General features: G+C 26.1%; 1 protein-coding gene across 4 annotated transcripts in view; it reads left to right on the top strand.

Annotated features, from left to right (window-relative positions):
* LOC107168741 (cell adhesion molecule Dscam2-like) overlaps positions 1-26,385 on the top strand; it is a 308,280-nt gene that overhangs the window by 178,162 nt on the left and 103,733 nt on the right. For all 4 annotated transcript variants that reach the window (XM_089215614.1, XM_089215615.1, XM_089215616.1 and 1 more), the window contains exon 6: positions 160-280. In XM_089215614.1, the coding sequence (XP_089071740.1) occupies positions 160-280 (121 nt within the window). The remainder of the gene's footprint in view (positions 1-159; positions 281-26,385) is intronic.

Here is a 26,385-nt window from a genome sequence, read left to right as displayed (position 1 = left end):
GAAAATTTTAATTAAAACCACCGAGTAATTAATTTTGCTATAAACGATGGTACATGAGTTGTTCTGTATTATTTTTGTTAAAATATATTTATGTTACTTGTGTCTACGATTGTATTATATAATATATTATTTTTTTCACACATGCATTTCGATTCGCAGAGAGTAACCGGACCATGGCACCTTGGTCAAAATCCAACGACTTCACCGTCCACTTGGTGAAACAGGGAGACCATCTGTTGTTGCCATGCGACGTATACGGATTTCCTCCACCAAAAGTCACGTGAGTGCAATGATATAACAATACCTATTTAAATAAACAGTGTGATATTATTATTATAAAATCAACAATTAATAATATAATGGTTTAATGAAACGTATTTGATATATATGGTGCTGTAGTTTCGGTATCTCACTGTCATTTTATTTAACGTATAAATGAATAAAAAAGTTATTTTGGTGTTGCATTTAAGTTTATATTAAGTAAATCTCGGGATCTGTTAAGGATATGACTTGCTAATGTTTTATTTTTAATTTTATAAACCTATGCATGAGATTTAAAATGCGTCTAACATACACAATAATAATATTATTATAAGTTTGATATTATTTTAGTATATAATATAATAATATTATGACTACAATAATTATTATAATGTTATATTAATTAAATATTGTATTTTTATCAGTAAAATTAAAAATAGAATAACAAAATGGAGCAAAAAATAAATTGTATGTATTATATAATATATATAACTTTTAATCTTAAGAGTAGTTGTGAGTGTCATCCATTAGAAGTCTGGAAACTGTTTTGTGACTGCCGAGGTCATAAGTGTTTGATATTAATTGCAGTCTTGGTTCTTGAGGGCTGTAGTACAGAGCTAATTCTGATGTTTATAGTTTAAAGTTTTGAATTTAGTCTTAATTTAATCTTGTAAAAAGAGCATTCTCATGTTATTGATAATGTGCTTGGATTTTTTATTCTTTAGCCGACTTGACGGAACTATAAAATATACATTTTTGTAATTCGCACTTGACAAAAGTCAATTGTAAATACTATAAATACTGTTGGTCGATGTTTTGAGTGAAAACAATTAAGTTGATGAATATCATGTGATAAATTAATATTTTAGTAATTAATTTTTTAGAGAAACTATCCAAAATATAAAATATTGTTATTATTTATTATGCACCGATTTGTTACATATCTAGTTTATACTTTATTTGTGACTGTGATTCAATGATTTTTAAATTTGGTTGTTTTATGATATTTTTATCCTAAAACTCAAATGAAGAAGAAACAGACAGGCAAGTTTTTATGTAGTCGTCAGAAGGAGAGGTTTACGAGTTTTATGGATTGAGTAAATTAAGGACAGAAAAACCTATTTTCACGGAAATACTTTGAATCACTGGAATTGTCAACGATATAATGGTTGGAAATAAATTGGGCGCGGTGAAATCCAGTCGTATAGAAAGCTTTTCAGCCTGTTCCATTTTAAGAGTAATAATAATGATGCGACTTCTTGTTCGATAATCGTTCAATCTAAAAGTTCCAATTGGACGATGGAAACCTACTGTAAATAAACCATTGGTTATCGACTAAAATCTAATACAGTACCAAAACGAAATTTTAATAAGAGAAACTTCATTAATAAAACGTACATTTACGATCGTTATGTTGGAGTTTTCTTTATTAAATATCAATGTTCAGTACATCGCCATGGTGATAGAAATGTTACTATTATAATATTGTTGTGGATTTGTTTTTCAAAAGATCGTTTGTCCAAATTCAAATTTTTTTCGTTCCCGTCTGATAATATTATCATTCTAGGCTACGAGTTAATTATAACATGGTTTATATTATATTATTTTAGCAAAATAGTGAATAAACAAAATTCTTCAAGACTATTATAACCCTTATATTCCAAATTGCCCATCACCATTCAAAACCTCAAATTCTGGGCTTGAACAGTTAGTTTATAATACTTAATACGTAATTATTAAGACTATTTCATATTATTTGTTTTTCATCATCGATCCACTAGATGGATGCCAATGTGATCTATCGTATAATACGTACATGCAATATTATAATACTCATGCACGTCTGAATGTGTATTAATATTGAGTAACTATGTAAAATATTATGTTACCAAATGGTCGAAATCGAACATTTTTTACAGAAGCACAAACAATTTCGAAAAGTTACTATTGTACCGATGGGACAATACTATTTATTATACATGTGTGTAACTTTTTTTTTCGTACTGAGAAAACACGAAGGTTCATTTTAAATGCGATTAAGATGAAAAATGAAATTTAGTTACGTTAAAAATTCCTGATAGGTACTAATTTTAATATTATTACGACCATTTATTCGCAGTCCATTGGTAAATTCGTTTTTATAAATGTTCACTATTTATAATTAACGATCGTAATTCGGTTGCATCGGTACGGAAGTTCAAAGGGTTACCAATTAAAGATTTATCTTATCAAAGGCTTTTTATACAAACACATATTACTATAATTTTTGATCAAATACAAACAAAAAAATATAACACAATATATCACTATGCATTATAATATATACATACCAAAAACAAAATATAAATAAAACTATTCCGCCTTGGGATTAGCCCATTTCATATTTTCAAACATCCCTTTATGGCTTTATGTATTTAATATTTTATATAATATCAAAACTAAACTATATTATACATTTCTTCAGTTATGGTTACACCGACAAATTATGTTAGCTTTTGTGGAAGATAATACGCGTATAATAATAGTATTGTGTTTTTCTATGTATATTTTATGATATATATATTTATATCATTGCCCATCATATTATGATCAAATAACACAGTTCAATGCAACAAATAAAAAATATTAAAACATAACCAAATAAACATAATATAGTAATTTAAGTTAACATCGAAACTCTTTCAAAAACCATTTCAACACTTCAGCAGTTTCACAATAACCGTCACGTATGGTGCATTTGCGTTTATGATAATATTACTATCAGGTCACTAGAAAATCTATAACGCATATTTCGTACGACATTATTAGTCAAATTTAAATTATATTCGTTTAAGTGTACCAATATAGTTTTCACTGTTATTCACGTGTGCACCAGAGTTAAATTCCTGATGAAAATAGTCACTTAACATACGGATGATTTTAGTGTATATAAGTAGATACGTGATTCGTTTTCGTATTGTATTATACATGTCTGTGTGTTTGTATAATTCGTATAGTTATCTGATACCTACAAACACAAAAAAATGTTGAACATTACTTGAAGCATTTTAACTTTTGGTGATCAATGATCATATATTAGAGAGTGTATTCAATACAATTTTAGGCCAGACATCACCCAAATAGTCTCATAATACTACAAATTCTAATATAAGACATAAAATATAATTACTTAGAATATAATAATATTTTAAGTATATTATCAATCTCTGTAAATAATAATAAAAATATATGAGTTCAATTTAAAAATGTTCTCTAATTGATCTAGTCAATTAAAATCTGTATCTCAGACGACCAATAACTTTAAATAAGATTTAAAATCAAAGTCAGTAAACGATTTTGTAAGACACACACACTGGCCACTGGTTCATAAATCCTTTTCAAAATGTCATGTGAAATGTAAAACATATTATGTTTCAGTAAACTAGACTTAGTCTCCATTATCATAATAACCATAAAATCTAATTAGTCAAAGAGATTCTATGCGTCTTTTAACGCGCTCAAGTGCGTACCTATAATATCGCCTGGTTGGCAGCTGCTTTGCGCTCAAGTCATCATCTCCCGCCTAAACTCACATAAATAGCGTCATTTCAGTATATTCACCAGAATTAATTATACATACATAAAATATTACCAAACTTCTGACTACCGAACAAAATTAGAAGTATTTTTTTTTTTTTTTTTGTTCGACTGATTCTCTAGTACGTAGAATTCTAAATTTATATTTTTCGTAATTGAAAATATAGTTAAAGTGCACAAACATAAATTAATGACCATTTCCCTGGAACAGTTTTATATGATCTGATCTTTTCCATTAACTCTTCAAAAACCAATCACTCTATATAACCCTGGCTATGATAAAATAAGTACTCATTTGAAACACACATAATTGTCGTACGTCAACCAAAGTATTAAAATAACTGTACATGAAAACCATCAGTATAGGTACCAATATGACGTATCAACGACTGACGAAAGCCTGATAGAAATGAAAATTATATAATTTTAAGTCAACTTCATTAACTGTTTGTTGTTCCAAAATGATTTCAAGTTAGTTATTGAAATTTTAATTATTGAGTTATTACTATTATCATTACCCTATAAATATTTATTTTCAATGTAGTAAAATTATAAGACATCTAAGATAATAACAACAAACTCACTGGCCACAATATTATGACTATCGGTTAATATAATATCGTTGAGAATTTTATAGTAATAATATGTTGTTATAGTACATTTACGGAGACAACATGGGACGAGGGTACATGGTTTAATCATATTAAAATTCTGATCAGGTCTTTATGATGAGTATTTTATCCTCATGTTTGTGTTTCTGAAGAAAATTTTTCCAGTGGGTATATATATATATAAATGGTTTGATATCGAATTGCATGTGCGATAAATACGTAGTCAAAAATTAGATAAAGTTGATGCTTAAGGGGAATCAAAAATTAAGTATATTTTATATCAATGTTTTGAAAGTAATTTATTTTAATATTTTATATTAGTACTGAAGTAGGCTAAATTAATTTGTATTGGAAAAAAGTGCATTTATAAATGTCATTATTGGAATAATATAATATTATACATTAAAAGTTTCAAGAATACACACATTTTATTATGCCATAGAAAAAAATGTTTGTATTTTTAGATATTCAATTATTCAATTTCACGATGAACCAACTATGAAAATTCTTGTTTTAAATATTCAATCCTTAGCTATGAAAACTGAAAATGTTATACAATAATATTTTTGGCAAATTTTTTCATCATTTGTATTTTAAATAAATCGAAAAAAAATGACAAATTTGTATGTTTAATATTTTTTAACTTCTATTATGACAACTTATAATGAAACCTTATATTCAGTTTTAAAGCATTTTAACAAACCATTGATATTCATATCATATTTTATATTTATAAAAAAGAATAATTGAAATTAAATGTTTATAAATAGCTAAAATTGAATCAAATATTTTGAGAAATTTTAGAATATTTTATTAAAATAATTATTTACTGTAAATGTCAAGATCTTCAGTTGATAGAATTTAAATTATAATAATGATAATCGATCTATCATAGTACATTGATTTACTGGGAGATATCCAACGTTTTACTCCAAACGCTCATAAAAAGAATATTTTACTTTTAAAACATTTATTTTTTATTTTTTTTAATGTACGATAACTTATATGAAGTAAGTAATATATTACTATACGTTTATTTAATGGAATTCAATAAAAATTATTAATGTAAATTTTTGAGATATTTTTAATTTAAAAACCAATAATATTTTAGTTATTCACCGTTATGAAATTATACATTATTATTATTACCATATTATAGTAAGTAGGTAATGCAATAATTAAACATTTAATGCGTAGTATGATAAAATAAACAATTAAAACAGTTTCTAATTAATGACTTATAATTACATTTTATTATATTTTACACGAGGTCAGATGTAGTTTAAATGTAATATGTATATTTTTTAAATGTTTTCTATAAATATTCTAGTGACACATTCAATATGCATACAATATATTTTATGTTTTATATTCACCATGTCAAATTAAAAATTCTGTATTAAATTTTAGAAAAAAAATAGAGATCATTGTGACGATTATATTTGGAAGTCATGGATATTATTTACGATTTTATTACTTTATAATCTATATTGTGTTTTCGGTTGATGACCCAATGAAGACGGACACGTTTAGTAGGTATCTGTTTCGGTAGGAGATGGAAACTGCGAAGCTGAAGTCATTTTTAAATATCATATTACTGAAACATTATATCTATTTAAGCCAGTCTCTAAAAGCATTCCTTATAAAAATATTTGTTATAAAATCATCAAAGATTGACCACCCTTAAAACGTAATCTTTTAATGGTAAAATATAACTATTATCAGGTACCTACAACGATGTATGTATTTTATAAGATAGATCAGTGCCACTATGAGCAGATAATATAACGAGGTTTGGGTGTACCTTTTAAGCAAATTGAATATGAATGATATATTTAGTAACCATTTTAGAGTTTTGTGAATGGAATTAGAATTTAGTGATAAGTACTATAAAAACAATAATTAGTTGTACTGATATAGCTATATATAAATAAATAGAATATGAGATGATATGAATTCACTATTCACTGCTTACATATATAATTTTTATTCAATTTTTTATTGTACAACGCAACTTATTTGGATAATACCAATGAATTTTAAATCTCTGCTTTGTTACGGTTAAGGTTAACAACCTATTTTTTTTTAAAGTCAACAAGTTTTATACATATGTAATATTTTTAGACAATCATTAAAATTAAAATAAATTGGTTATCTTATAAAAATAAAATATAGAAAACCATTTACGCTACAATGGTAAAAACATAGTGAAAGCAAAATTAATTTTTCTTATGGAAATTATGATACGGAGATGCTACAGATTACTTCCAACTGATTAAAAAACAAGATAATTAACTTAGCAAATATAGTGTAGCATGCTTAATGCATGACTTATCGCCCAATACATTTTCTTATTTACTATAGTATAATACATGATTATAACGTATGTTTAAGCATAACGTTACTTGCTTATTATATATTATTATGTATTGATATAATAATAATAACATAGTATTATACGGATAATAGGTAGGTATTTTAATTCTTCGATTTCAAGCTTCCTCGCTGTTTCCAACCCTCAAGGGCTGCAGACTCAATGACTTTTTCAGTCCTTGATAATCTAGACTAAAAACATCATTTTGTTTTTCCCCACTCGTCATTCTCATAGAATTTGATTTTTGAGACCACGTGGTACCATGTGGTTATATAGTAAACACACGTACACATACATTATGTGTGAAATAGTAATATAACAACGACAACAGGAAACGACTAAGACAATGCATGAGTCGATTTAGCTAACATTCGTATTCAGAGTATATACATTATTATTACGATGTTTTTCTTCTTTCGAGCTCACATAAATTCAATTTATAGCCAAAGCAAATGGAGGCTAAACTTCTTACGGCTATGCAAATATTTAAACATATCTAAGTGATATGCAAAATGTAATAGTATGTTACTGGAGAAAAAAATTGCCTCTATCATATAATAAAAAATGAGCAAGCGTTAATACTTAATTTTTTAATAGTAACGACGGTAATGCATGCTCTTTTATGGCAAAATATTAAAATTAATAATATTATAGTTCTAATATAAATATGTATATTCTGATAATATTATACCTTGAATAATTAATAATATCTTTCTGTTAGTATTACTTAATAATATTAGGTTTAAGATTTAGATGTATTAAAAACTACTTAAACAATTTAAACTAATGAAAAAAAATACTCTAATTAATTAATACATAAAAATCATCAAAAGAATTTTTGACTAAATTCATTCTTAAATAATTCAGTATATTATGGAAACAATAACATGTAAATATGGTAATCTCGAGCATAAATTATAGCTGAATATATGCATTTTGATTAAGTTTGTATTGTACTATTACCTACTGAGAGATATAGCCGTTGCACATAGGATAAAATAAACTAAAATCTGACAAGTATGGACGTCAAGTTTTTGTTAATGCGAAAATATAAGTGTACCCTATTTACCAAATATATTTTTTAAAACCTACTGAAAAGTATATCACAATTTATTGAAATGTTAAAGTTCCAAGTATTTCAAAACTTTTTAAGGGAATCGTGTATTCTTTGAAATATCATAGACTACAAAGTCAGCAAAATAAATCAATAAAATATAATAGTATAAAAATAAATATCGATCTGGTTTGTAGTATATTAATTGTATAAATTAATAAAATGAATGTATAATATATTTTAAAAGTTAATGAGTAACTGATTATCTACTTCATAGGCATTATTCACGGAGAAAATATTTTTTCCTAGTTTATTAAATGAAATAAATTTACTTGTGTTATAATATTACATGTTAAACCTTAGATTTTTTTCGTCGCATCAACAGCGAGATAGAACTTGGTAAATGGTAATTGATTAAAAGATGTAACAAGGTTTTTAAATATCCATTGGTATCCCTCAATTATTTTAGGAGATATCGTAATGAGTAAGTCTTCACGGAATACCCTGTATGTTCATATCAGTCATATTTAAGCAACATTTTTACATGACTTAAGAAATTCGTTTTCATTTTTTTTATCAAATGACTTTATTTATTCTTTAGTACAAACTATTGGACGGCGTTTTGTATAGGCAATTCAGGTACACTGGCGTGTAGGTGGTATTCAAACAACGTTATGCTGGGTATCAACAAAGTAATAGAAAACATTGGAAATAAGTATTTTATCGTGACGAAAATATAACGTGTGCAAAGATCGTTGATATGATATATAATATATATATATTATATATAAAAAAATCAGACATCAATACAAGAATAGAAGAATAACAATCACGTGTTAAAATAATTTAAAGCAATTTATAATATATTATTGTAATAATATATATGAATATTTATAACGATATATTCCAAAAAACAACAATATATTATTTAGGTACCTGTAGTTATTTTATAATTTGTAAATAATACCAGAACATATTTATATATTAACTATTAATTATTTAAACAATAATAATTTAGAAACTCTGATTTCGAGGTTGATGTCAATAAAAATAAAATAAAGTTCCTATTAGCTGAATAAATTTCATTATCAAATGAATTTTAGGAGGAACAATTAATGACATTAATGACAAGGTATGAATTCTTCTTCTTAATATTCATCTTTAGGGACCATCTAAGTCAATTTCTGCAAAACAAACACATAAAAACTGCCTCAATCTGGAGCTAATCCATTAATATTTTCTATACCTAGTTGTTCTAATAGCCTCTTCCAAATATTCTCCTTATACGAGGTCCAAATTCAGTACATAATTTGTGTTCTATTTATCACTTCGTAAATGACCAAGCTAACCCAAGATATTGTTTCGTATTTCCAATAGTTAAGTAAAGTACGGTTCCTCATACATTGCAAATCATTGTTATTTTTTAGTATGTTGATTGTTAATAATTTGTTATTATGAAATGTTATGTGTCTTAGACGAATGGGAAGAATATTAATTTTTATTCACCAATTAATGCTATTCCATTAAAATTGATTTTTATAAATTTTAATGTCGTAATAAAAATAAACTGCGAAGTTAAGTTAATGATTATCAAATATATATAGTGATGACTGTGATTTTATGTTCAAATCACTCGATATCGGTCACAATATAACACACTCCTAATATCAGACACTCATTTATTTTCTGGCCTAAATATCCCATGGGAAATACGCCTTAAAATAGTGGATACTACGTCTTAATAGCAGGATTATTGTAAATATTCATTTAATTTTTTTATGGTGAATCCTTAAGAGAGTTTTCACAGTTTAACGTTATGAAACAGCTAAATTAGATTACTTATGTGGGTTGTTTTATGGTGATATTATATGGAGTGTTCTAGCCTAATAAAAAAAAAATAAACTGTTGTGTGTGTGTGTGCGTATGTTAAAATTTATATTGCTTTACACCAAAGGCAACAGCAGCAGTTTTTGATGTATTTTTTTTATGATAATACATTTAGTCAATACGAAATTCAATTAACTTGGATAACTGTGAACTGTTAAATTAGTTCATATGTAGCCACTCGTTTAGAAACTGGTCACGTTCACTGCCACTTGTCAGCCACCTTTATGGACGATGTTGAAAACTAAAAAAAAAAAATTAATTTTACAAAAGTTGCACTAAAAATGACTCATACAAAAATGTATATTCATATATGAACATTTATTTAATAAAAATTAATTTACCAAAACTGACTACACCAACGTTTATAAAACAGGCTGGTCGTATTATATCAATTAGCTATGATGACCACTTTAATCTACTTAGACATTGCAGACCTTAAAAAATTATGCACCCACTATAATACCACAATAATAAATTAGCAGATAAAATTTAACAAATAAGTAATCATTCTACTTCACAGTAGTAGTGTATCTTGTCATTAAGTAGGTAACTATAGTAAATGTGTTAAATATAAATTCAATGATAAACCATTGCATATGAAACACTATTTAGAGTCTATGAGCAATACTATATTACTTAGTAACTTGAATTTCATATATTGTATAACATTGTCAATATATTGATTACTAATTTTCCTATATGGAATATGATATTAATAAGCAATAATTTAATATACGTGATTCCAAATATTTTTTAAATTTCATATATCAAAATATAATATAGTATGTGAATTCCAGGTCCATTTAATAATATGTTTGAGTACCAACAATTAAATAACTATGATTTATATTATATTGACAGTTAATATTGATTATGTTAGTTAAGTCATACATTTATTCTTAATAATTATTTTAAAAATCACAAAATCACCAAATAATAACTAATATAATGTTTACTATAATTAATAAATATACTTGTAACATTCCGCTTGGATTTATTTTTAAGATTGTTATATAACTATTTTCAAAATAATATGGTGTATTGAATATTAATTTATTACTAGAAAAAATACAATGACTTATACACATAACACGATTTCAATAGAAATCCTACAAAACTAATTATACAGTAAGTGCCAATTAGTGCGAATATGATATCCACCCACATATTGCAAATATATTATCTTTCATCAATTGAAAATATATGTTTATAACAATAATGAGCACTAATCATCATTGATAATCATAATTGTATCACGTGTATTGTATTCAAAATGTATTTTAAAATTAATTTAATTAGTGAAATACGTATACAGTATAATATACTTTAAGTATTTTTTTTTGTTTTTTACAAATTGTTAGACTATGTTATTTGAAATCACTGGTGAAACATGATAATAAAATTATATGAAATTACGAACAATACTCTCAATTTTAAAAGAATGTCTTACGACGATGTCTTAATCTTTTATTAATCATCATTTATACCCAATTATAAATAACACAATATCAGTCAAACTTTTATAAATATATGAAACCTAAATTATAGACTTTATTTTAATACACATGAACTAATTTGGTATATTAGGCGATTCATTATACATACCCTATTTTTTTGAAATCAATTAATAAAAGATAACTAATAAATTTAGATTTTTTAATTATTTGGTTTACTTTTTTATTAGATTATATTCTTAAATTTACTATTATTGCTCAAAAATGTTAGAGCACATTAATATAATTAAAATAAAGAAAACATTATATTGTATTTTTAAATTATTGATTTTTTTATTTTATTTTGTAAAGATTTTCCTGTATAAAAAGAGGTTTATTATTTTAAACTAAAGCCTTGTATATCTTATATGTTTGAGGGGCATTGCTTAAGTAGTCAAAAAAATCTCAAGAGTTTGTAAATATAGTCTTAAAATAAGTACTTCTGTAAATTTTAAGATTCAAAAATTCATATATTGAATAATTGCATTATTGAAAGAAAAAAAAGTGAGTAAAGAATGTTTTTTGTTCACTCAGTTGTATGCCAATTACCTACTATGTGATAATATTTATATAAGGTCTTAGTCGTAATTATGAAATAAAATATATAAACATGTATAATTGGCTCTTTAAAACATAAATTATCCATTTTAATATTATAATTGTTATTTCTCGATCACTGTCCCATACTACTGAAATAAAAATAGGTACTTTAAATAATAGTTCAGACGCAGATTTATAAATATATATATATATATTAAAAACTAATTTTAAAGAGTATAATGATATTTTAAAACAATTACAAACCAAAATCCTATTAAATAATAATAAGATAGACTTACAGTTAAGAAGTGTGTATAACATTTTAACTGTTGCACTATTTATGCTTTGGACAATTATTATATAATTTTTTACTATTTTTCTTATTTTTATACTTATATATTATATATGTTCTAATTATTTAAATTTATAATGATGTTGCAACGTGTTCGGGGGACTTTGGTACGATATTAGATATCCAGGGAAGGTTTTCTATTCCTTATGGATAAGTTTTCCGTAACTGGGGGTTAGAGCACTGTGTATGAGGTATTTTATCAATAAAATAAGACACGTTTGGTTTATAGATCCATATTAATATTATTATTTTAAAAATAATACTTTACTAATGTATATGGCTCCTATTGATGGTGACTGTCGAACTAACTGTTGTGTGTCATTTTTATAATAAGTAATTATGTGCACGGGTATAAAAGTGTTGAGTGTGTATAATATGTATTGGTCAATCATATAGTGTGTTCAGTGTCGGTATAATATACATATGTATAAGGTGTAACGAATGTTGCAATGTGATTTAGAGTTTTTTCTAAAATTGTATGGTTACAAGCAAATGACAATGTTATAAAATACAGTAACGTAACTTTACTTATACCGAAGTACTTCTTCAGCATAGAATGGTGTAAATACCTTGGACGTAATATTACGTTTGTGGTTGTGAAAGTGTCATCAAATAACGAAGCGAATATCCAAACTAAGTTTTGACTGTATTGTAAAAATCGTACTATATAAAGATTAGATTTCCCAAACAGCTGATAATTTTTTATTTAACAGGTCAGATTTCGATTTAATTTTGTGAATTTCTTTACCATTTATTTTCTATAGTTGTTCAAAATGTTGTAAGAAAACTTTTTTGGAAACTCTTCGCTATCTCAATAGAGTAAAATAGTACGTGTTAAAATAACTGTCAATGCATTACTATATTCTATAATTTTTACTTTTAAACTACCTTATAAAAATATATTTTCTGAACTTTAAAAAACATAAATCCAGAACGTAAAGCTTTTTTAAGAATTTAAAATTTTATTTTTAAGATATTATTTTGTAAAACTAGTCCCGCAAAGAATATATATTATACCTGTTGTATCAATTATGTTTAATTCACTGGGCTGGGGACCAAAATATAGCTGAATTTAACTAAAATCTATTAATTCCAAAAATATACGGTAATAATATACACATTTTTGTTTTTACTTAACATGGTTTCAAATATCAAACGCCTATTATACTTGATTGTGAAAATTTAATATCTAAAACTTGTATAACATGCGATAAATGTAAAGAATTCTATTAACGTCAAGCAAACAACCGAGAACATCCACGATGCTAAAAGACTTTGGAACTCTTACCAGGAAAATTGATCATAAACTTAGATAAAACTAATATAACTCGTAAAGCACATTATATATTAGGTATATATAAAAAAAAAACAACAGGGTTATAACGTTATTTATTCTGTATCTTGGTTTAATATTGTGTTTTTGTAAAACTCTAGTCGTACTTTCTATTAAATAAGATAAACGTATTACGCATAGTTTGTAATCTAAAATAATATAAAAAATAATAATGTCAGGATTTCGAATAATCGTTTTATAAATGGAAATAGAATTAAGTAGGTATGTTTTTATCTTGATATTATATTTTAAATGAGCATAAAATATTCACTTTAAAATATTATCAAACACGTCTTTTCAAATGTCATTTCACATCCAAAACATTATGTAAAATTAATAAATATTTTAATATCGCACTTAACAAAAAACTAGAAAAGAAAAAATGTGTAATAATAATTATATGTTTATTTATACTCTCTAAGAGGTATGGAGATTTTATCTATTCAATCAGATAAAAATGTTGTATGGTTTTTTCATGAATTTAATAATGATAGCAATTTATGAGAAATTACATATTTTATAAGTTGAGCGTCACAAAATAACTGTATAGGATGACCATGAAAAACTAAACTAAAAAAAATAAGTTATATAAATTATACAATGGTGCATGAAATATTTAACATATTATCAAAAGTCATTTACAAAATTAAATATTAATTTCTTAAATTTGATGTATATCGATATTTTATATAATATTAATAAATTATTAGTCCATTGTATAAATGTATCGGAATTTTTAATACTAATATTTAATAGGCAAAAATAATACATTCTTAATCATTTCAAAATGTGACAATAACTATGAAGTATGTATGTACTTAGGTTTGGTTTTCAAAGACATTTTGCTTATTCTCAATAATATTGTATGAAACAAAAGATAATTTATATAAAACAAACAATATGAAATGTGTTAATTTGTTTTTCAAATATTTATATTAAATAGTAGATAAATTTGATTTTAATATTAACCTAGATTTTCCATTGTTTGTAATATTTTTTATCATACGTGAGGTGAATATAGTAATGAATGTATACATCTGTTTTATATAAACGATACATTAGTCGTTCCTAGAAACTTCATAAATACAATAAATACTTTATTCAGGTTTGTGTAGCTTGGTCACAAATCACGATTGATTTGCCATTTTATATTCAGAATGATAAAATGTTGAATATTTGAGCATTTATTCACTGATATCTAACGAGTCAGATTGATAAATAATAAAAATAACATAATAGCAAAGATATTTATTATTAATGCATATGCATTAATAATCGATTTACATTAGGTAACAAAACGTGCAAATTCTCCTTAAAAAAAAAAAAATTCAAGTGCAAAAATTGTTTCACCTTAAATATATGAAACTTATAATTGGTAGTAATTATACAATTAATTGTTTACATTTTCTAAATTATTAATGTTGGTGATGCATTATTTATGAAAACAAAGCTATAATGGTTACAGTATTATATTATTGTTATACAGTTAGATATCATTCGCACCACAGTTATGTCGTTGCCACATAATTGCACAGTTTCTGTTTTTTATATGAAAACACAACACAATTGCACAACAATTAGAAAATATTTAAATTACTATAATATGTCCTCCACAGACATATTGTTTTTAGAAAAAATTGAATACACGATGATTCAAAAGTATTAATCTGATATGGAAATTCAAAATTGATTTTAATAATATTATAGTTGTGAAGTAAAGTAAAAAATCTCATTAATATTCAAGTTTTATAATAATTAATATAAAATTTACAATATTAACCGACTTACTTGCCAGCCATCAACTATAAGAAGTTACAAATACGAATTTTTTTTGTCCATATTGACACTTAATATATTTTACAAAAGCTTACGGACAAGATTTTAAAATATGAAAAAAAAAACCTGACACATTTTATCTTTACAGTGGTTAATATGAAATTTACCTTCAATTTAAGGTTAGTAAGCTGTATCAATTCGTAACTGAATATTTTGAATAACACTGTATGGTAAAATATAAATGATTAATATTTATTGGAAATGTGAGCAAATTGGTTTAATAAAGAGATACAAAATCTTTATAAACTTACACTTTAACTAAAATCAGTATAATACTTATATATGATTATCTAAAATAAGATATATAATTGTTATTATATTGTTATCGGCACGTGTATACAAAAGCTGAAAAAATAATGTTTCATTATCAATATCCGTAAAATGTATCATAATAAATAATAATACATATATGAATCCGAATACGTTTTATCCGAGGATTAAAACTAAAATGTATATATTGTTATGACCTATATAGGATGTTCCGTGAGGATAAACTCTTTAGCCGCAGAGGAGGACTCGGCGCCCGGATAAAAACCGGTTTTTTATCGTCTTACCCATAATTTAAAAGTATTATTAAAAATCATGTTGTTTATGAAAATAAAATATTGAAAGGTCATAATTTTCAGAAAAATAAACTCTATAAAATATGTATCTTTATTTTTTTTTTAATTAAAAAATTAAGAAATAATTTTTATAAATTTTTACCAAACAATTTAATAAAATTAAAAAATGAATTACATATAGTCCTTTTCTATGTAACTATAATAAAAAAAAAGATTTATGATAAATTTATTATCTCAGGAGATATCACAATGGGTAAATCTTCGCGGGACACCCTGTATAGAATACCTTAATTTATTACTTCTAACATACGAGAAGTAATGTCAAAAAGAGAAGAAGATTTTTCAATAATATTAATAATTAATTGTGGAATATTAATGCATAAAATTGAGAAACTCCATAACTCCTGAATTTTTTTACACCTTAGCTGTTGATATTATCTAGCTAGTGTTAGTTTTTCCCTAGGAAAAATTCTCAGATTTAAAATATATGGGTTGGTAAGTTTCCATTAAACATTTATAGCTATATATCAGTACATGGTTGTTCGCATACCTCGTGTTGTGGATTGATTAAATCGGTTATGGCAATCTAACCACGATTGGGCTATTTACAGAATCATATTTTTAATTTAAAATTTTCTGCTTCCTATACAACTTATGGTTAAGTAGCACATTTTATTGTGCGTAGCCATTGCCGAACACAAAAAAATAAAGTTGATTAATTTTCGTGTTGTAATGAAACAATTCACTTGTGAGACAATAACCTAACCTAAGAGTTTAAATTTTGTCATAAAGAGGAGCCTATATATTATGTCACTCCATTCTAAATCCATTGTTTACCTAAAAGAATATCCCATCAAAATCAGTTCTACCGTTTAGAAGAATATTACCCATACTAACTCTGTAATTGTATTTATTTTTATTGTGCATATATTTATCTCGAATAGGCGCAAATACCGCAGAAGGATTAACAAAAATATATTATTCTCTGAATATTTCATTCTTACAAACCGTGTTATATTGAACGATGTTATGATATATATTTATACGATTTATGGTTTTTGTATTTTTGTGAAGTTTGTAAGTATTTCTATTCATAATATATGTAAAAAAAAACAGGATTTTATTTTATTTCTTTATTATACCATCGTACATACACAGCATATATTATTCGTACCTGTATAATATTTGAATTTATTCAACTACGGTGCATTTTATTATTGATATTATAAATATATTATACGACTATATATTGCACAAAGCATTATAATATACCTTGGGATTTGCATTGAATAATCTGAAGATTTATCAATCAAAAAAATTAGTTCGACTTTTACAGTAATTTCATATAATTTTACTTATTAGTAACTCAAACAATAATCATGATATTATATTGCCTCATAAAAATTAAATTACAGTTTAAAATGTTTAAATAGCTTTAAACAAAATTATTCATCAGAATAAACTCATATCGGAAAAATTTTAAAAGTAGCCATTTCAAAAAAATAGTTGCATATTAAATTTAACGCACTGTAGATTTTAAATATACCTTATCGGAGCTATAATAGATAGTCGTAATAATAATAATAATATTTACGGTGCGTTGTAATCAATAAATAATCAATAATATACCTCCCTACCTCCCACATTTGAGGGATGTGGGAGTCTCCTCACCATCAAGCACATACTAACGGAATGCCAACTCTATCAACAGGAACGAATAAATTTCAACATTACAGAAACACTTGATTCACTACTCGGTCCGGCTCCCACTCAAAACAGGAAAATAATTAATTTTTTAAAATAAATTAATTTAATATACCAAATATAATGTAAATATAATTATGTAACAAAGGTATCTACAAAAATAAAAAACTATAATTAATGGCCTATGATGCCGGGTTGTAAAAAAAAGATCAATAAAAAAAAAAAATAATAATAATCAATAACATGCAATAATTTATGTTAATTTAAAGGATTAGATTTATAGAATTACAATATACATGTAATCTAGACAGATGACGTATTTTTCAGTAATTATTTGAGGTGATATTTGTTGAGCGATTTGGTTACTAGATTTTAAGTAGCAGTGTTAAAAAATATTGTCTTTTCAACTTTTGAATTTTTAAAATCATCATTCAGAAATTCAAAATATGAATTTATGAATTATCTTTCATTTTTAAATTGATCGTGCATAATATTTAGTAAAGTTGATATACACTAATAATATTTACATGTACCTAGATATTTTTAAGTAACTTTATTTTTATAAAACGATAAAATAATTTTATATGAACGCACTACTTATCTTTTGTATGATCATTGAAAATACTTGTTATTTTTCTATCACAATTTAGTAGTATTTACTTTTCTTATCACAATACTGAATAATGTAACTTTACTTCAGCAGATTTATTATTCAATTTATCCATTTAATTATGTAATTTAATTACAGTCCGTTTTCGTAGTTAGCATTTTTTTTACGGACTAAATTATTATTTTGGATTTGAATATTTGTATATTTGAACATATAATATTATAATATAATAGGCATAAGATGTGAACAAAAATGTTGGTGTCCTGAGTCTTAAATTATTATTTCATGGTCAATTAAACCAAGAAAGAAAAAATTATATAGGCGTATTTCAGAGAGAAAAGTAAAATTTCTTGAATGAAATATTATGGGACGCAGAAAAAATAGATCAAAAGGTAGTAAAAGAAACTCTTTCAAAACCATTAAAAAATATAGTGCATTCAACCCAAATTTGAAAGCCATAAAGGATAGCGAGGGAAAATTAATTATGGAGCCTGAAATGAAAATTATAAGATTGGAAGATTACTTTACTGATCTGTTGATTGGCACAATACCTCTTAACCTAATAAAAAACAACATATCAGAAACGGAACCTTTTTTGAAAAAAGTATCCAAGAAAGAAGTCAAAAAAGCAATAAAGAACCTCTACAATTGAAAGGTGGCAGGTTTCGAAAGCATACGTAAAGAACTTATAAAAAAATGGTGGAGAGAATATGTTTAATTTTATGTATAGTATGTGTCATAGGTTATAGCTGGAGGAAAAAATGCCTGAAACTAGAACGAAACAATAATTATACTATTTAATAATAAAAAGGGTGATAAAACAAATTGTAGTAATTACAGAAGAATATTCTTCCTCAAGAATCCTATGAAACAGTTTAATCCCTTATTCAGAAGAATGTTTAGGAGAATATCAAAGTAGATTTCAAAAAGGAAAATCAACCATAGAGCTATTATTGGCAATAGCACGTAAAATAGAGAATAAATATAAAAATCAGCAAAACATATTGTGTCAAATATTTGTTGACTTAAGGAAAGCTAATGACAGTATTCATAAAAATAGCCTTTACAACATAATGGAAGAATTATTTTGACTCCCAAAAAAATTAGTAAACATAACCAAACTGTATATGAAGTATCAAGTCAGAGTAGAAAGTATTGTGTCAGAATCATTTAATGTTGAAAAGTAACTAAATAGGGGGATTCACTACCCCCATTATTATTCAACATAGGCCTAGAAAAGGAAGTAAACAAAACGAAGCAAACGGAATAATAGTAGATAAATATCATATAAAAGTTTGAAGTTTTTGATAATATGATTTCCAGTCCAATATTATTTCGTGATTGTATGGTTGACAAAATAAGTGAAATGAGAATAGTTTTGCCTGTAACTCCAAGAAGTATAATCCACCGCTTTTTCCCTTGATTGTATGCATGATCCTGTCATACGGTTTGCGTTGTTCTGGAACCAAATTTAAAAGATTAATTTGGACAAATCTATTCTAATCAACTCAATTTTCAACTTATCGTTAAAAATCACGGTCAAATATGCTATTTGTGGATTTATTCAGCGCAGGCATTCATAGTTTTACCTGCAGTGTTTTGCTAACGATATCCAAAAACATGTCCTCAATCGCAACTATGTCTTATTATACACATTTTCTGAAAATGTTATATATAGATGTTATTCATTGTATGCAAACAACAGAAAACGTATTCACTCATGTAAAGCTTTTATTTTTTCCCGAAGATCCTTTGAATTTGATAGAAGATATTTTGTCAGTATTATCAGAAATAAAGTGCATATTTGCTATGGTCGTTTGAAACGTTTCATTAGAGTGCCATCACTAACACCGTGACACGAAATATTTATATATTCGAAAGAATATAATTATTAATTAAACAATACTTATAAGAATTAAACGTGAATGTTTTATATTTTAAAAACTTATAGCAGTAAAAACAAGTGTTGTAAAATAGCGCACACTGCTGTCGTATCTGTGTAGATCATATATAATAACGACTGTGAATTTAAAAAAAATGTTTATGCTATTACCAGTACTTAATTAATGTTTTTTGTGTGGGTTTCCTGATTTGTAATTTCAAAAAACAATTACTCAGTGAGAAGTGATCTTGTGTGATAATCCTAACATTATTAAAACATTACTATTATCAAATGATTATTTTATATTTTATACTAAAGATGACTAAAATAAAAATTTATTGACCATTAACATGTTAAAATTGTATTTGACATAGATAAATTGTATACTCTACAAAGTCTCGTTTCCAAATACCTACCAACTCTTATATTTTGATAGTCATTATCCACAGTAGCAATATAATCATACAAATGTCTATATTTAAATTTGATCATCTTGGTATGCAATAATAAATATTCTATGTTATAGGTATAAATTATTTACATATCGATCACAAATTACCAAAAATATTAACTAACGCACCTAAATATATGAATACCAAAAACCCTATCCACAATTTATGTGTTAATTCTGAAATACTTCGTGACGAAAGAGTTTGTGTGGAATACTGTTGTATGTCAAATCGTATAGATCGATAGTCATTACGTAGAAAAAATACATAATATTCAAGAAATTCGAGTGAATTTATCTCGTAAAACACTAAACATAATTTTGATGGTAATCGGCAGCTCTTAATCAAAGTACATATATCTACTTCGTTTATATATTTTTTGAATGAGTTTTATTGATTTTACAGCGCACGGCTTATGACAAATACATACACGAGGTTAAACGTGGGAGATGTTTTCGTAAAAAAGATGAGATTGTTTTAGTGAATATACGAGGTGGAATAATATTAAATGTATATTATTGAACTTGATCCTATCTAAATCGGGCTTTTATTAATTTTTGAAATATTTTACGTCATTGGAGAAATGAAACGTCTTATTCGATTTCATATATAATCGGTCAAACAACAACGTGGTATGCGAACACTGGTAAAACAATATTATATACTTTTGTGATAGATAAGGTACTCTCTTTATTAAATTAAATATATATAGTGAAGTAAATATTTATAACGTAATAGGTTACAAATAATAGATTTATTATAAATTTTATTTTGATAGACACAATATTATACAAATATATACAACAACAAATGAAAACACATATAACAAAATACGATATCATTTTAACAGGAGTGAATATAATTTAATTATGAGAATTCTGACATCTAATCAATATAATATTCGTAATAAAAAATTGGTTTATTCATTACACTGGTAGAGTGATAGCTATACGATAAACATTAATAACTAATTCATTAAAAGTAAGCGCAACTATTTACAAAAAAAACAATCTAAGTTTCCATATAAGTGCAGATAAAATAAGTAAAGTATAGGTATGCGTAAAACTGTTAGATATAGGTTAAAAAATAAAAACGTATGATACTTTAATTAAGTAAGTATTGCAAAACATGATTTGTGTATTACAAGCGTACGTAATTATTTTTATTAATTTCAAAATAACCAAAAATGTTGTATTGTACTGCTAACATTAATTAGGTTATAATCACGAGTAGTAGCAGTATAATTATCATTTTTGTATCTATAAAATACCACGTATGACGTTAACTTAATCAATTAATGACTTTATATCAATGATTAATTAATGACTTAATATTATTAAACCTGTTAAATAAATAAAAAGTGATTTATCGAGTAAGGGTAAAAAAGTATGGACTTAACTGTGTTTCTATAAATTCTCTATTTTATCACTGAGATTATATTATAAAGATTTGATCAATTTCTACTCGTAAAAAAAATTATCACAGACGAATGATCCGAATGACTATCGTTAGCTACAGTACCGAACATATCGATTATTTGCATTTAATTTCCCGTAAGTAATGCATTTACGATTGTACATTTTCCCCTGGTGTACTTGTTTGGTTATCACTCAACCGGGATAATAAAATGTACTAAGAATTTAATATCATGAAGGCATGAGGCGTGTTTACATTCAAATCCGAGCGTTGCCTAAGTACGGGCATGGTAGTACGATTACAACATAATATAACATAGGTACCTACGCCATAATCTAATATCTGAGTTACACGACAACGAAGACATAATGTAATATTGCGATTCACGAGACGTAAATTTTATTATTATAATTATATATATATACACCACATGTATAGCACTGAATACGGTAATAGTGACGATGGCGATATATCTGGGTGTATATAGGATAAGATGAAAACAGTTCTATAACATTTGTTTTTGAATGGATTCGTTCGTGTTGTGGTGTGAGGGGGTTGGTGTTGGTCGGGAAAAATATACATATGGAGATTGTGGGTAAGCTGCTGACGGCGATGCCGTCGTTGACAATCCGATAGCCGTCAAATCGAATTGAACCGCATTTGAACTTGAAGCAGTCGACCGGAAAGGTGGACGAGGCACGGATGGAACATGGTGAATAACCAATTTGGTTGCATTGAACACCGTCGGCGAGTGAGAAAATCCAATTGATCTTCACGTGCGCTGAACGCAAAACACGTGCGTTTTCGGTGACCTCCGTGTAAGAACGCATTTATATACGATGCACAATCACATTATGACTCAACAAACGTACGACCATGTGTCAAAATGTCCACAGAGAATATTTTGCTCGGCAGACGTTCATTAAACGGATATAGTTGGAACGTTACCCATTCATTGGTAGTACATCCGCAAGTCTATCGCATAACCAAACAAAAATATACAAAAAATTAGTAGGTATTGTACTTATGTTATTATCATTATTATCTAAATACATAAAATTACTGGTCCTGGGTGATTCATCATCACCTAGCTTGAGCCGATGAAGTTATGAGTATGAAAATTGGACAACAGTTTCGTTTTGTGATATAAGCATCCACTAATGTTCGAAATTCGACCTCTACAGAGGTTAAAATGGTTAAAAATTAAAAAATTAAACAAATCACCTAGCCAAAATCACTGAATATATGAGTATGGAATTGTGTCAGTAAGGTTTAACAATATTTTTATAAAATTCGACCACTACAAGTGTTAAAAGGGTTATATATAATAGAAAGAAAAATAATTGTTCGTTTGGTCGGTTTAATCTTTGGAACTATATAATTGATTTTAAAATTTTTTTTGTCATCAGAAAGCTACACGATCCCATGAATCTGTAGGTTATAATTTATCTATAATAAGTGGCCCTTAATTTTTTTATTGCAAATTTGAGATTCTTTATAGAAATAATAATAATAATAATAATAATAGTATTAAATATATTTTTATTTATAATATGGTTGCTATTAATTATGCAATTTAGTATTTATGAATAAGAAATTAACAATTTATTATTAGGTACATACATGGGCGGATAGGCCATTTTTGGTCTACCAGAAAATTTTAAAAGGGGCTCCACATGAAAAAAAATTTAATAATATATGATATTAAAGGGCCACATTACCGAAATACGAAGGGGGGCCCACCGGGAAATTCCCCGTTGCCCGGTAGGCCTATCCGACCATGGGTAGCTAGGTACATATTTTTAAAAATGTAGCACCTTTACAAAGCTAATAATTCGATAAAATATTATGATTGAATATACTTTTAGACCTGTAATTTAAATGATTGTTAAAAATGTTTTATCGAGATTAAGATAGAGTGAATCCATGGGCTAGTATTAATATATATATATAAAAATGGCATCTATGGCATTTGATACAGTAATTACAAAGTTAACTAAGTTTATTTACATCATTAATTGTAATAGGTTAAATAAAAATATCATAACGTACCCAATATGTAAATGATATTATATAAAGTACATTTATTTTAAGTACTGTATTCGTGTTGATTTTATAGTACAAGTACCTATTATAATAATAATACAAATAATAATATCAAAACTATAACCAGGCAATACGTCTTTTCAATTATTATTTATTTTTATGGAGTGAGAATTTAGCCTTTTTATTAGTGGTCTCGAGCTTGGCACCTTTTGAAAATCGTCAAACGATAATACACAAGTTTTTTTCTTTTTATCATCATCGTCGTCCATCAGAGGATATTTTGACTAAATCGTGTCACGCACGTGTTTGTTAAGAATATGATACGCCAAAATAATGAAAGTAGAATATGTATATTATATAAGCTATATAGCATAGTATATAGGTATAATATATTAAGAAATATCATAGACAATTGCTTATTTTGTATTCACCACGCGCATATCCAACGACAAATAAGTGCAAATAGTTTAATATTATATCATTATATTAGAGTTGTAGGTACAGATACTATTCTGTATCTACCTGTGTGTTATAATAAAGTGGTGTATATTACAGTAGTGTCCAATGTCCTCTATACAAGTGATACTAATAATAACACAATACCACTGTGTAGATTTTATACTCTGTTTCTCTCCATTTTATTTTACTTCACTTTCTCACTCATTATCCCTCTCACTTCTCATCCCTTTCTTTTTTCCTCTCTCTTTATAAATAAAGTTACTGGTTAATTTATTATCCCATAGTGTTATCATAATGACTGTCCATATTTTATGCATTTATGAATGTATGCTCATCTGCGGATACAATGGATTATTTAATACCTACGAGCCTAATATATTGTAATGTAAAAAATTGTTTTAAATTAATACTAGCATAATTATGTTATATTTACTTCGATCTATATAAACTAATCTAGTCTCAATGGTTGAACATCTACAATATATTATATATATATATATATATATATATATATATATATATATGCAAACTTTAATTTAAACAGACAGCTGGCTATACCGAAGAAATTCCGTACGTCACACGTGTATAAAAATCTTAACTTGAGCATTTTGGTCGCGCACAAACATATTCTAACATTATATGATTGAAATATTTTCACCATTCAATCGTACCTGCAAATGAATACTACACTATACTCTACTACTACAGTATTTCAATCAAAAAAAAAAATTAGTTGGTTATCATTAAATTGAATTCCATTAGTTTTAAAGTACATTTACAAAAACAGTTTAATTACTGAAAAATTAACATAAAAAAAAAAAAATTATAATTGTATAATATGTAATTTAAATATATAATATAAAATATATAATTTAACAGCGGTGGATATCGTATGAGGTGCGAGTGGGTCAGTTCTTTCCTTCTACTATAACACACCCTTTGTATGAGGTGTAGTGAAAGTAGGTAACGTAGAAAATTAATGAAATAAATAGGGACCTATAGTTACGCAACAAAAATAATAAAGATAATATTGATTGATGAGTTAATGGCATACGCGGACATGTTATGTTGCTTAATATGCAGCCAACCAGTGCCAGCATATCCCAGAGGACTACAGTGATTTTTAGCATCGTATGATAATAATAATATATTCACGTAACATTCAGAAAGGCAATTTTTCACCTGTATAATGTAAATTTGAACGCAATATTGACGAAATAATAATATAATTTGTATTATCACTTTGATAAACTTCGAACTATAACTATTGTAATGAAAATGTTTTATAAAGCTGCCTACTTGATTGTTTTCTCTCCTCATCATAGTTGTTTTGTTACATAATTGGTAGAAATGGTAAATATGCGTTTATGTTTTATGGGTGCGCTGATAGTTGTTTAACAATTAATCATGTTGAGTCTACACAATTTATAAACAAGACGAGCTATTCGTTATCGTTGTGCATAATAAATAACAATGTTTTATTAGATATAGATATATTTGAAACTAAAATTTCAAACCATTAAAAGACAGTTAAAAACATTAAAATTTAAAAATATTATCTATTTAAAACAGAGCTCAAAAAAACGTAAAAAATCCACAGTTTACGTAAAAACCATAATAAAATAAACAACATAACATATAATGCATTTTTACCCCAAATAATATTTTGTTATCGTCAGTTTATAATGCACACTTTTGAATTAAATTACATACTTGATTGTAACGAAAGAATTTAGTGGCAGTCGTTAGGTTTTGTGGTGTTCGACGAACGTGTCCATTTTTTTTACTATTTTTCTTCGTCACCCGTGGTTCATTTGTTTAAAAACCTACGATAAATTTATGATAAATTACGATAAATTCAAATAAATTATTTTAGTTTAAATGTCGGGTACCTACAAAACTTAAATAACTTTAAAAAATATGCGCAGTCTAGAAAAAA

The sequence above is a fragment of the Diuraphis noxia genome, unplaced genomic scaffold, assembly GCF_037042655.1.
Source record: "Diuraphis noxia isolate RWA-SAM2 unplaced genomic scaffold, SU_Dnox_SAM2 contig0001, whole genome shotgun sequence".
NCBI classification, from domain to species: domain Eukaryota; kingdom Metazoa; phylum Arthropoda; class Insecta; order Hemiptera; family Aphididae; genus Diuraphis; species Diuraphis noxia.
This window is presented reverse-complemented; position numbering and strand designations above follow the sequence as displayed.